This window comes from Perna viridis, chromosome 8, assembly GCF_037379345.1.
Source record: "Perna viridis isolate PV_CMFRI_1.1 ecotype Kerala chromosome 8, ASM3737934v1, whole genome shotgun sequence".
NCBI lineage: Eukaryota > Metazoa > Mollusca > Bivalvia > Mytilida > Mytilidae > Perna > Perna viridis.
The window spans coordinates 39,588,254-39,602,566 of NC_142452.1; the positions used below are offsets into that span (position 1 = coordinate 39,588,254).

The window sequence follows — 14,313 nt, forward strand, 5'->3', positions numbered from 1 at the left end:
AATAACCAAACTTTCCTAGTAATATGCATTACCACATATTGTGTTTCCTAACAGCATGCAAAGTATCACGAAAATCTGTCCAGTAATATAAGAGGAATTACAATTAAAAAGAGACCTGACATCTGACAGACAGACAGAGATGCGAAAAACATTATATCCTCTGCCACCTTATTGCCAATTTAAATGGGGTTTCACCTCCATATACTTATTTCTTCGCATTGGAAGTTCTATGATCCTTAAATCTCTCGACCTGCTTGATATGTCCTTTATAGACGTTTTCCTCCTTTAATTGACATTGTTTACAACAAAGGGTATCTTTCTGCGAATGCTTCATTTGACTTCGTGCTGCTTGTGTTATCGTGTACTTGTTTGTCCCCATGTGTTGTGTGTAACTTCTTAAAGTGGCTTTAATTGTTTTTTAGCTTTATTCTGTCCATGAATGAAAGGTTTTTTCTTAGATTAACAACTCAGAAAGATCCATACATTCAACAAAGGGATTAATGGCGATTGAATCACTGACATCTCTGACATTTTTGCTGACATACTAAGCATAAGGGGAATTTTCCACTTGTATTGATGCTTGAGATGCCTAGAGTTAAGTGCCGTAGGCGCAACAGCCTTAAACATTTTTGATGATATTAAAGTGTTAATCTTATCTAATAATTTCGATTCAAATTACGCATACACTTACAGACATATGCTTCAGTTAGTTCTTCTAGAAACCTTGTAAAACAGAAATACTGGTCTGCCTTAAATGGAACGGAGTCAAAATCATAGAAATGTAATGAAGATAGTAAATCTTAAAGATACAAAAAAAAAAGAACGAATACAAAACCCCCAAAAGGTCAAAGACAAAAATATCATATGTTTATCAAATCGGTAATCAAATGACAGATGCTTTCCAAAGATTTCGATAATGTTTCCACCACCCTAACATCTCTGTCAACACTTTATATACAAAATTAGTCTTAAAATCATCAGTAGTTAACATCTTACACCATCGAATGCTTACAACATTATATAGATCAAGCAGATAAAACTAAGTGGCTTCTCACTGATACAATATATTGTAAGGTAATATTTTATTATATTTATTAACAAACTATTTTGCTGAGGTTAAAATTATTTTTGTCACTTGTTTACCAATAACTAAATATAGTATCAATCAAGCATTAATCACACACGATAAGAAAATATAAAGCCGTAACGCAAATTATAAAGCACCATGAAGCATTAACCGTTGCCATAATTTTATTATGGACTTGTCTGTTCAATATTTTCATGTTCAATGTGATTGTCAAACAATCATGATAATCATGAGGTTTAGGACTTTTTGACGGAGGTGAAAGGGAGAGAAAAGAACAAAAGCCTTGGTAAAAAACTACCAGGAGATTCGATTGACATTATGACGTACACATATGAGAACGAAATAACAAAACAATCTAAAAGAGTAATCAAGGGAACCAAGGTTTTAGCAGTAATCAGGAGAGTACTCAAGGGAACCCAGGTTCTAGCAGTAATCAAAAGAGTACTCAAGGGAACCCAGGTTCTAGCAGTAATTAAAAGAGTAATCAAGGGAACCAATGTTCCAGCGGTAATCAAAAGAATGTAATCCAGGGACAAAGACCAGGCATGGACAACAGACATGCACAACAAAGAGCATAAAGTGACTAAAATACTACAAAATCAAATGAGCAATTCGGACTCCACTAAAAACTGAAAGCAAAAAGGAATAAAATAAAAAAAGTATACATTCTAGTAAATGTTCCATATTCCTTTTGAATCTTTATATCTATCAATTATGGTACATCCTTAACATACTTCTAACTCAATGCTGTCATCGTTTCAGTTAAAACAGTTGCAGTAAAAATACGTTTCATTTAAAAAAAATATATATATAGTGTTTATTACAGTAAGCCTGCATACACATGAACCTGAATATTAACAGTTTGCCCAAATCTTAATGCTCTTTAATGAAAACAGTATTTTTTTTCTTTGGTTTGTTTTTGTTTTTGTTTTTGTGTGTTGTTTTGTTTTTGTTTTGTGTGCTTGTTTGTTATTACTGTCCCGCTTAAAAAAAATGCTGTTACGCCTCCCAGCTGTTATTCATATTATTAATCTGAGCTTAATGAAACAAATGTTCACTAAATGCAAAAAATGTTGAAAAGAGAATACGAAGCATCATACTATTTTACATATTGAGAGCCAAAATATTCGATAGTTATCTAATTCACTGAAACCAAAACTGTATTTAGAATATTCATCATATTACTAATGCACAGAAACAGATTTGTCATCGTATAAGCGGTTCCGTAGTTTTTCAGGAATAAGCAGAGAACATTTGCCCTATGGGTGCATCTATTTTAAAAATTTAATTTAGTCCGTTTTGCTCATTTATTTTTTAATTTCTGCGTTATTTAAAGTGTTTTGTTTTGTTTTGTTTGTTTGTTTGTTTTCGTCTTTTCTTTGTCTCCAGATCATGGATATCATGTTCCTTGTCCTGTGTTCTATGTTTTACTTAAATATTTTGAAATTTAGACTACCCTCTACAATACGAGACATGTCTCACATTTCAAGCATAAACAAATATATATGTAAAAAAGTGAGGTTCTCCGAACTTACCACTTTCGTGCAATTTAATATTTTCGATCGTTTTTTAGTAGTGATCATTAAATGTTCATCGACAAAATATTGATTTTCATTTCTACGTTATCCTACTGCGGAAATGCAAAACATTAAACCAACGCGAAATACTACAGTTGACAATATCAAATACTCACCTCGTAAACTTTCACATGAGGCTGTGATATCTTTAATTCATAAACCGATCCGCCACTCCCCCTTTTAAGCAATGTTATATAAGGCAATTCCCTCACAGTATCAGCTGACATGGATAAGAAAATGTAATATTGTATTACTTTCGAAGAAAAGGCATTTAGTATTTTAGTTTATGTGTCTTGCCAAACATTGCCAAAGCTACGCGGATATTACGTACGGTACTAGATTTCTAGGTTTCTGTAACAGGGTTATGTTGCCACAAGATTATAATTACCAGTAAACAAGTTTTATGGTTTTCACCACAGTTTGGTGTATCCATCAGCAGCATGAAAAAAAAACGTATTTGCTTATGTTACTTGGTGCGTGTTTGGTTATTTTTTTTTGTTGGTTTTGTTTTTGTTTTGTTTTGTTTTTTTGTTTTGTTTTTTTTTTGTTTGTTTTTTTTGTTGCGCGTGTCTATATTTTGTCTCTAGCTTTTTCGCCTTTTTCATCCTTTTTAATCTTCGTTTTGTTGATTTTCTGAAGCTTTAAATCCTAGACATTTTGTCATACAAATTTCCTTTGAAATGCATTCAACTTCCAAAACTGTTGCAATTTCAATTTTAAATTATGAAAACATCAAACATGAAGGATACATTTCATTGGATGTTCGAACCACCGGTTTACTGGGTTCATGCAACCAACACTTTGGTTACATTACCTTTACTTTTCTTTTCCCGCATTTGTTTTATCGAATGACTTTTGTTAATTGTTTGAATAAGTGCTTCGCCTTATTTTATTTTTTTTGTATTCGGAAAAGGGACTATTAAGCTGTATACAACGGAGCTAATTATCCAATTACTTTACTTTTTAAATACAGAAATACTACAAACTATTAAACTTGAAACTGTTGGTATGATGTTCAGATATGTAAAGGGATAACATTTTACCAGAGCATATGATCAAAAGCTAAAGGGAGATGCCGACAAAATACATACAAGTAGTATTCATTAGTAAAACTATCGAAATAGTAAACCACATCAGGCACTGAGAAGTTCTACCAAATGGAATAAAAAAGGGAATTAAGCCTCATTGTTATGTAGTTTAAAATTCCGTTATCACACACTATGTTACAATAAAGATTAATACATTAACTAGTTCACCCTGTTCATGTAATAAATTACCTTGTTCTTAAACATTTTACCTAAATACTATGACATAAGGTGAAACATATATGTTATAAATAAAAGTTATTTTTATTTTATTGATACGTTTACTATATAAAATAGTACTTGAATTATTACACTTAATATAAGTCGTTCATTCTTATTAAGTATCAACGTTTCTGTGTCATTCAATGGCGTATTCTCTAATTTCTAGCGAATTTAACAATCTTTCTACCCGTTGTGTAGCTACTGATAATCTTAATAATGTGAGTTACATGTTCTCCAAATAAACTATATTAATTTTAATTCCATTGTGAAGTCATCACAATAATTTGCTTCATGACAATGAGCATAAAGGTTAGATATTGTAAACGTAAAAGAGTAATCAAGGGAACCAAGGTTATGGCGGTAATCAAAAGAATGTAATCCAGGGACAAAGACCAGACATGGAAAACAGACATACACAACAAAGAACATAAAGTAACTAAAATCATACATACAAACTAACAAAAGTAAATGAGCAACTCGGACTCCACTAAAAACTGGGAGTTATAAGAAAGTAGAGAAAGAGTGTTTTACTCGTAGATTATCGAGTTTCTCCTATGTCAAGTGTTAGATATATTAAGCAGTCACTGAATGTGCGGCTAATGCAGATAGGAGAAGCCTAATAATCTATTTATTTATATAATTAATATAATTGATGATGTTTATAGAAATCAATGGGTCGGTGCCACTGCTTGTTGACCATAGACCACCGAAAGTATTCAGAAAAAAGTAGTCAGATATGTCTGACCCGTACTATGTATCATTTATTATTTAACGATATTTGTAGTAGCACAAAATTCGAAACCCTTTAAACATTGACGCTTCGTTTCTTGTATCATACTTAGATTTTGTAGGTCATTTGACATACATGTTTTGTTTTTAGAACTCACCGCTGGTGGAGTATTGACGCATGAGAGATCTACCAACCTAGCAGTTAGACTTGTCTGATCCGATCTATATATTTACATACCGAAATTTGAAACGATTTCCATATTATCCCTTGGATTAAACATGAGGTTCCGATAACGTCTCTTCTTTTGTATGCTCAGTACAACTTATCGTATCTGTGATTAGCTTCCTATTTTTTTGTTTTATTTTTAGTACATCTAACATAAACTTTGTTTTGTTTTATGTTTTATGTTTTTTTTGTGTGTGTTTTTGTTTTTTGTTTTTTTTTCGAAGTATTTGGTACTAACCCTGCCAATGAGACTGAACTCCTTAAGACACGCGTACTCAAATTCGAAATTTGCAACATTTACATGATTGGTGTTTTTGTATTTACAATGTAAGAAGATATATTTAACACGTGCAATGTCCATATAAAAAGTTTAAAATTTTGACTACTTATGCTGAAATTTCTGAACTTACCAACATGAAATATATTCAAAAACATTAACGCCATCATCAGCATCCTTTTTTAAATACTGTTTTCAAGAAACGCTTTTGCATACACTGCAATGATTGCCTAACAAATCGCATTTGGCTGTCAAAATATAAATTAACAACACTATCATAACACCTTCGCTTAAAATTACATCATAGGAAGTGTCTCATTTTAATTACAAGAGTGATTTTCATTGTATTCCTTATGTTCCGACGTAATAGGATCATGTACTTTTATTGTAAAGACACTCTGTATTTTACCGTGAAAGAACAATATCTATCATGTTGAACGCAGCTACAAAATGGGTAATAGCCTCATGAAATATGGACAATGATTTTGTTTAAGTAGCACTCCAGATCAGAATCAAGCAAATTGTGCTTCATGGTTGGAAAGCCAACATATTTTCATTCATGATATTCTGTTTAAACTGTTAAAGTTTAAAACAGAAATTAACATGTGGTTTTTCGGATAATTCTTTTTCTACGAAGATTACATAGAATGTTCTGTAGAATTTAAAATTAAGGTAGATAGCTCTGTTAATTACACTATACTACAATAGAAATTGTTGGATTTTCAATGTTGAGTACCTCCTAAGAGCATATAGATCAGAAAGAATACCTGAACGTTTCATCAGACATATAAAGCTACTTAATAACAAAAATAAACATGTATAACCTTTTTTTTGGAGTGTGTCACATATTTCAGAATTTGCCTGATTCATACAAAGACTACTACTTAAATGTTTAACATTTTGTATGCGACTTGTACTTTTATTTTGGACCAAATTAGCAGAATTCCTGTAAACAGTTGATTATTTGGAAGAAAACATTAAAGTACAAATTACCAGTCCATAAATACGTTTGTTTTAATTCATTTATGTTCTTACATAATTTCATGTACAAAAGTTGTTTTTGTTTATGGAAGTGTAGGGGCTTGATGTAACTTCTTTACTGTAATACACTAGTAACTTCCATTTATTAACATATTGCCCTTTTTCTAGAACAAATGTACTAATTAAATGTGAAAGACATTTATTAGAAGACCGTCCCTGTAAGATTCGGGCAGTGGATGTAACACAGTATGATATAATCTACCCCTATGACAGAATAATTTGATTACGTTTTCCGTCAGAATTAAGGAATAAAACAGGACAAAGATATCATCTTGAAAAATGGACGATAATTTTATAGGTATGTACTGCCGAATGAGTATTTTAATAAATCTGCCAAAGACCTCATTTTTCAATTTTTCTAATTATGAATTTCCAAACAATCGAATATCCCCGTGATGCAGAAATCAAATAGCGGTTTTTGGTGGCATCAAGGGGCTTACTTATATTTGTTTTTATAAACGTGTGCTATTTTGCTCATTCCATGTACTATGTTATGTGTACCATTTTTTCTTCTTAATCCGTTATCGTTAAATTATTGTCTATTTGATAACTATTAGAATCCTGGTTCCCATGATTTCCTTTGCTATTCTTGAGGTCATGCGATATTCTATTTATGGTTCAGAGGTATGAAAATCTCATATAAAAGTTTTAGGAGGTAGACCTATGGTAAGGGACATAACTCATGAAGTCAGTGATATGTTTGCATTACATTCAAATTCACTAAAGCCTCTCAAGATTTCGTTTGAAGCAGAATAAAATGAATCCAAGTTAATTAGATGCTTAAATAAGATTGGTGTAAAATGATGAATACAACCGTTCCAATAATGGTCGTCATCATGAACTCATGGATCGTTATGGTGTATCCATCAGCACCATGAAAACTGATTTATTTAACAGGTCATGGTTTGCCTTTCCTCGTTTGTCTACCCCGCACTTGACTTTTTATGAATAACTCGGCGGTTGTTTCTTGAAAAGCATAGAACGCTTACCCTATCGGTGCACCTGGTCAATGCTCCCAGTTTTTAGTGGAGTCCGAGTTGCTCATTTGCTTTTTTTACTTTGTATGTATGATTTTAGTTACTTTATGTTCTTTGTTTTTTATGTCTGTTAACCATGTCTGGTCTTTGTCCCTGGATTACATTCTTTTGATTACCGCTATAACCTTGCTTCCCTTGATTACTCTTTTAAGATTTGTGTCCCTTACTCTAGGTCTACCTCCTTAATTAATTAAAGCATATGTTTTGTATTTATAAAATTGCAAAACCTTTAAAATTCATTGAGACTTTGAAATAATAAGAAACAGTGAAAATATTTCTTGATAATTGTTCTTGACACTTTTGGTGGTTCAATATTTCGATTTATTGTAGCACCAAAAAAAAAAAAACCTTCACAAATTTCTTACATAGATGATGTATTAATTTTCAAAACAATTATTATTTTTATTAACCAATTTAAATGTCAGATCTTTTTTGTGAACCACGTTGCACAAAGAAATATGCACGAAGCAAGAAGTGTCTCACACACAGCACACAAAACACTCTGATACGAGAATGTTACACATGTCAGGAAGTGTAGCAGTTTTCTTGTCTTCATATATTTGTTCTTTCATGTCTGACAAGAGTTGAAGTCACCAAGCTTATTTGCAATACTTGTTCCTGGGAAAATCTTGTGAACGTGACAGACCGTGAGACTGATTTTTTTAAAGGTAAACTAAACATCAGCCTAAAAGTATATTTCGAAGTTTTACAAAATAAATAAACGAATATAATTAATTTGCGTATGAAAATTTGCATTACTTACGACCAGGTGCCTGTTTATCGTACGGAACAAAACAAATATAGTGTTTTGTGGTTTATTGTGTCTTGTTTAGACTATGTTTGATTATATATTTACATTAGAAAGAATGGATATAAATAGGTGCGCTTCGTCATTCCTATCGTAGTTTTCCTTTCTAGATATTGGCTGAAATGAAGATTACAGTAGCTTTCGCTATATCTGTCGGAGGTGAGTTAAAACATTTTTGTAGATGTTTTTATCCAATATTTACAATGTTTCATTATAAGTTCATTTAACTAAAAACAACAATTTACCTGACTGAATGGTACATGTAATGGGCATAAGAAAAAGTGTAAATATTTTGTCCATTCAGTTGTATACTCAAAATTAAGTCAACAAAAACAATTTACGATAGACTGGCACACGCTTACAATAAGACTAAACCAATGCCAATCAACGATCAAAATACAACACCCTTTCAATAACAAATTATCACAATCATACACTATAAGAATGCAAGATTTGAATATAAGAATGGCAAACTAACGCACAATTACATCTTAAAAAAAATTATAAGAAATGTGTTCAATTTAAGAAAGAAACTTGCATTGGCAGTATATTTATTGATGATATACACAGTCACTGGTAGTGTATTAAAATTATTTCCTTTAATTCAATGTCACTACTGACCACTTCGTTTAAAAGTTAAGCTTATAAAAATAAAGATTACAAAAAGATTTGAATTGCAGTATCTCCAATAAAAGCCTTATCCGAATATTGTTTTATTTCAAGTCAACACACTACTGTCTACTCAAAATGGTTCAGTTAAATGTACAAAGTGAACCTCAGTTACTGAAACAATCTATTGTTTATATTTTTTTATTTCAGTTTTGGCTGTTGGCATCGAAAACACCTCAGGCGCTCAAAGTTTAAAAAGCGAATTGAGAAAAAGACGTGCAGCACTCCCTGTCCAAAATAATGCCAATGTTGACATTGAAGGCGGCCTAAGGAAGAGGCGTGAAGCCCTTCCTGTCCAGAACAGTGCAAATGTTGATCTGGAAGGTGGACTAAGGAAGAGACGGGGAGCCCTTCCTGTCCAAAACAGTGCGAATGTTGATCTGGAAGGTGGACTAAGGAGAAGACGTGAAGCCCTTCCTGTCCAGAACAGTGCAAACTTTGATCTAGAAGGCGGCCTAAGAAAGAGACGTGAAGCCCTTTCTGTCCAAAACAGTGCTAATGTAGATCTAGAAGGTGCCTTAAGGAAGAGACGTGAAGCCCTTCCTGTCCAAAACAGTGCTAATGTTGATCTAGAAGGTGGCCTAAGGAAGAGGCGTGAAGCCCTTCCTGTCCAAAACAGTGCAAATGTTGATCTGGAAGGTGGACTTAGGAAGAGACGGGGAGCCCTTCCTGTCCAAAACAGTGCGAATGTTGATCTGGAAGGTGGACTAAGGAGAAAACGTGAAGCCCTTCCCGTCCAGAACAGTGCAAATTTTGATCTAGAAGGCGGCCTAAGAAAGAGACGTGAAGCCCTTCCTGTCCAAAACAGTGCTAATGTTGATCTAGAAGGTGGGCTAAGAAGGAAGCGTGAAGCCCTTCCTGTCCAAAACAGTGCTAATGTTGATCTGGAAGGCGGACTAAGGAGAAGACGTGAAGCCCTTCCTGTCCAAAACAGTGCCAATGTCGATCTTGACGGAGGACTTTAGACATGATATAGAAAACAGCCAATAGGTTTATTAGCCTGTAAGTAATATCTGATTTTTTTTTCGTTCTCTGCGAGAAATAACAGGTAAAAAGGGTTTATTTATCAGCTAAAGAGTTTTTTGTTTTTCTTCGAAGGAATGAAATAGTTTGTTAAATCAACACGTTGTTAGTTTTACGTTGTAGAATTGACATTTATTTTAAAATAAAAAAGAAATTGGGATTTTTTAAATGAAAACAAATAGGGATCTTCTCAATATCGCAAAAAAAAGAGTTAAGGTTTGAATGACAAAACATCCAGAAACAAATATGTTAAATAATTCAGCATTTTCAACAAAATGTTCTGTAATTATTCAGTAATACAGGTGTGGGGCTGATTACTTTCAAATGTAGTTAATAATATCATGATTACATGGAGTAAACAATCTAATACATATCATTACTTTTTGTCAAAATAATCATGATTACTTCGTGATTACATCTGACATTTCAGATATTTCATCACATGAATAAAAGAAAATAAATTTACTTCCTTGGCATTTGTAATGTAATGACACATTTAGCAAAATAATTTGTATAATTTTAAAGCAGGAAATTATACCTGTATTATATACATAATTTAATAGCTATGATAAACACAACTTTTGAACATTGTAAATTGACAGTTACAAGAAAACTTTTCGTTTTACCCTAATTAGTAGACCAAGTGTACTTTTCTTTAATTAGTAAACTTAATATCTGTTAAAGTGAGATGACAAAATTTAATAAACAATTATATAGCTTTAAAGAAAGTTAATTACAAACAAAAGCATTGAACAATATGTATATGTTGTAATTGTATACATTAATTAACGTTTTGTTTAGATTATTTGAATATTTTAATTGAATTATGGTTCACACAGATGTAACACAGTACATAAGATTTGGGTTTAAATGGAAAAAAGCATGTTTCTCTGAAACAAAACTTTAAAAAAAGATTATGATTACAGATTATGATAAGGTATAGAATTTCTTCATAAATATTGGATCACCCCAACAGAAAATAATCTACAAATAATGCCAAATGCTGCATATTCACCACTTTTTTCACTATTGTTATGTCAACATAATGCCATAGAGCATTTTGCTAATAATGTATCTGGAAACTAATTGAAAAATCCTTTTCAACTGTATATTCTCTATTTGTTGTGGTAAATAAGTGGAGGGAAACAAGACAAAAGGGCAAAGAAATTCAATTGAGCGGAGCACCATTAGTATCTATTCAATAATATGTATAATAGTAAATCTCAATTTTCAGTTGCTAAAATTTATAAGACTATTAAGCTTGTTAAAATGTAAAAAGGATAATACTGACCCTCAATCATCTATTTTTATAGAACATTTTTGTTTGTGTGAGGAAGGGTTAATGTAATACAAATGTAATCAAACATTATCACGATTACACCACTGCCCAGTAGTCAATTATATAACATTACTTATAATCATAATTTGAAATGGTTACTGATGACATATGTTTACTCATGACAATGTAATCGATTACAGTTGATTAAGATTACTGATTACGATTAATCCATCACTGGTTCAATATCGACGTAGTTATAATCTTAAAAATCGAACATAATAGAATATAAGAAGTCAATCAAGCATGTATCATGTGCAATATCGATAAAGATATAAAGAGAATGGACATTGTGAATATGTCAAAGAGGATTCAACCCCACCTGGTTGAAAAATGTCAGTTCAAGGCCACCTTTAGGTCATTGATGAACGACAGGGAAATCTTTCACAACAAGCAGTTTGTAGCAAGCCCCAAAACAACAGGTTAAACAGGTGAAGGGAAAATTGGCCCTATATAGTCCAACAGCATAAAAGTAAATTGAAAGTGTAAACAAAACAATTAGTCCTTTATCAAGATCCTTAGGATGATATCTTCGACGATTTCTTTTTCACAAAAATCAAGGTATTTTTTTCCGAAATGAATTTTGAGATGGAAAATTGGAAAGAAACCTTCCATGATTATATTTGGGTCCAAAATATACCTAATTGAAACATTTCGTTTCTTTGAAAAAGGTTATTGGATGATAAAATATATTTTGCATGTTCTAAATAACGTTTTTTTTTAAGTCCTGCACGTTGACGTCAATTCGCCTTCAAACGCATAAATTGACGGGGATTTTCGTTCCCACGTACAAGTTCTCGTACACTTCCGCTTGCTTAACTAATTGTTGTTTCATTTTGTTTCTATAATAAGGATAATAACGTTTTGCGTTGTTCAAAACATTTTTTGTAAATTAACCATATTTTTAAATATTATTTTCTAGGTCTAACAAACACACGACATTTTTTAACAGTACCATACTGAGGCTAGCTAATGGAAGTGACTTACTTGAAACGAAATATTAAAAAAAAATCAATTAGTTACACGTTTTTGCCTTTCGTTTCATCTAACAGAATGTCTCGTAAAATTTATAAACAATATTCAATATATTGTACTTAAAACTTAGTTGATCCGGTTGAAGGTATAATGAAGTAATAGGATAACTGTCTCATGTCTCTTCCTTATGTTTTCCTCTAACTTTAAAATCACAAAAAAAAAGATAAGAAAAAATAGTATTTCGGAGATACACATCACTCGAAATTAGAAACAGAAAATCAAATAGAGTATTATAAACCAAGGGAACCAAGATTCTAGCGGAAATCAAATGAATGTAATCCAGGGACAGAGACCAGACATGGAAAACAGACAAATATGACAAAGAACATAAAGTAACTGAAATAATACATACAAAGTAAAAAAAGGGTAAATGAGCATCTTGAACTCCACTAAAAACTGGGAGCATGAACTGGTGCATCGGTAGGGTATGCGTCATCTGTTTTGTTTTCTAGAAAACCCATCGAGTTGCTTATAAAAAGGCCGAGCCCGGAGAAGACGAAAGCGAAAAGGAAAACTATGACACGTTGAACAAATCAGTTTTCATGGTACAGATGTATACATCGTAACGATCCATAAAACTTTTGAAGTGATGACTACAACCTTGTAGCAACATATCCCTGTTCAAGAAGCCTAATTGTAAGAAGTCTACCGAGATGCATTAAGTCCGCGTGGGTACGGCTTAACGCACGAGTTGTGATATGAAAACGCCAAAGGATGTTGTCACCGATGAAAGGGAAGATGACAATACGGAATAAAAAGAATCGGGTTTGTCGTATAGTTTTGTCAAAATTTTCATTGACCATCAATCTCTAAGTGTAGGTCAATCTATGAGGCTGACTTCACAGAGTCTGTAGTATATATTTTATCTCAGGTTTCTTTGGGTAGATGCCATGTATCAAATCCCCGAAACTAGGATTGTTTAACGATAATACGACATCTTTATAACAGAAACTGAGATCAGAGGGATCAGCTATAAAGTCAGCCTCATAAGAGTGAAGGAATAGGTCATCAAGTAGAGGAACACATTTTTTTCTGAAGGTATTCCGATCGTTTGTTGAAAAACGCGTTCACCACAAAAGTTTTAAAAAAAAAATTAGTGAACATTTTACAAATCCAGCTATGTAGCGTTTTTTGTGTGGATTCTTGTGGAGTTCAGAAATCCAGTACATAAAGCTATTCTGGTGTCTTTGAAAAATGACACTCGATTATCTACTTAAGACTTTTACAAATTGGTGAAATAGAGGAATATGAAATAATCGGTATTAGTTTGTCTTCGAAGTACGGGGGAAGTTTTGTCTGTGACGTTTTTGTGGCGATGGCCTTTACTCTTTATCCGTCTTGAATTTTTGTCAAATAAATTCATCACATTTATGTTATTGTTATATTGGTTTGAAAGGTTTCCTGTACTTTTGATGTTGTCATGGCAACCGTTAGGTATTGCAGGACTGTTCGTTGTATTTGTACTTATGTTCGAGAATACGAACTTTCATACAGATGATTGAATGATCCTGTTGACTAAAATGTCACGAAACTGTCGGGAATCGGGTGGTATTAATTCCAGAACGATGACTCCACAACTTTTAACTTAATCGTTCTTGTGTTTCAGAGATATATACTAGACCGTATAGGTTGCATGCTAATCCGTAGATCAAGTTTGTCGATTTGTATCTAAAGTCATTATGACTTCTTGTGTGAAAGGTTTTGTTCGCAAGTTGCTCTTGAAGAAAGTGTCAGTTATTAAAATGTTCATGTTTTGCAATTTTTAATTCCAAAATTTGACATCGTACAATTTGATTCGTCATCGCTGTATTCAAGTATATCATTTAGAGTGATATAACAGGGTTTGATTACTTAAGTATAAGTCAGAATGTTTGTACTAGAGTAAACTTTATATGCGATTGGGTACAATTTGTATCATTTGTCGCGGCACTATCTATAGGGTATGTAAGTCTCGTCACGTGACTCCGTGATTTCATGAGAATGGGTCCTCTTCTCTCATTCGAATGCATAGAGATTCGTCATTAACATAGCATTGAGTTCAATGTTAAAAGCAAAATATCCATTTGTGAAAAAAATACTGATAAAAAATGACAAATATCTTGTTCCACTGGATAAGGACGTAAAGAAAAGCATACAAAAAGAAGATTTTGCATTGTGATAC

At 32.5% G+C, this 14,313-nt stretch overlaps 1 protein-coding gene across 1 annotated transcript; it reads left to right on the forward strand.

Annotated features, from left to right (window-relative positions):
- Nucleotides 1-8,191: 8,191 nt before the first annotated feature.
- Nucleotides 8,192-12,135, forward strand: LOC148610456 (uncharacterized). Its single transcript, XM_088541206.1, has 3 exons — nt 8,192-8,248; nt 8,909-9,760; nt 12,040-12,135. Exons 1-2 carry the CDS (start codon nt 8,212-8,214, stop codon nt 9,721-9,723), a joined length of 852 nt encoding a protein of 283 aa, XP_088397332.1. The 5' UTR covers nt 8,192-8,211; the 3' UTR covers nt 9,724-9,760; nt 12,040-12,135.
- Nucleotides 12,136-14,313: the final 2,178 nt, after the last annotated feature.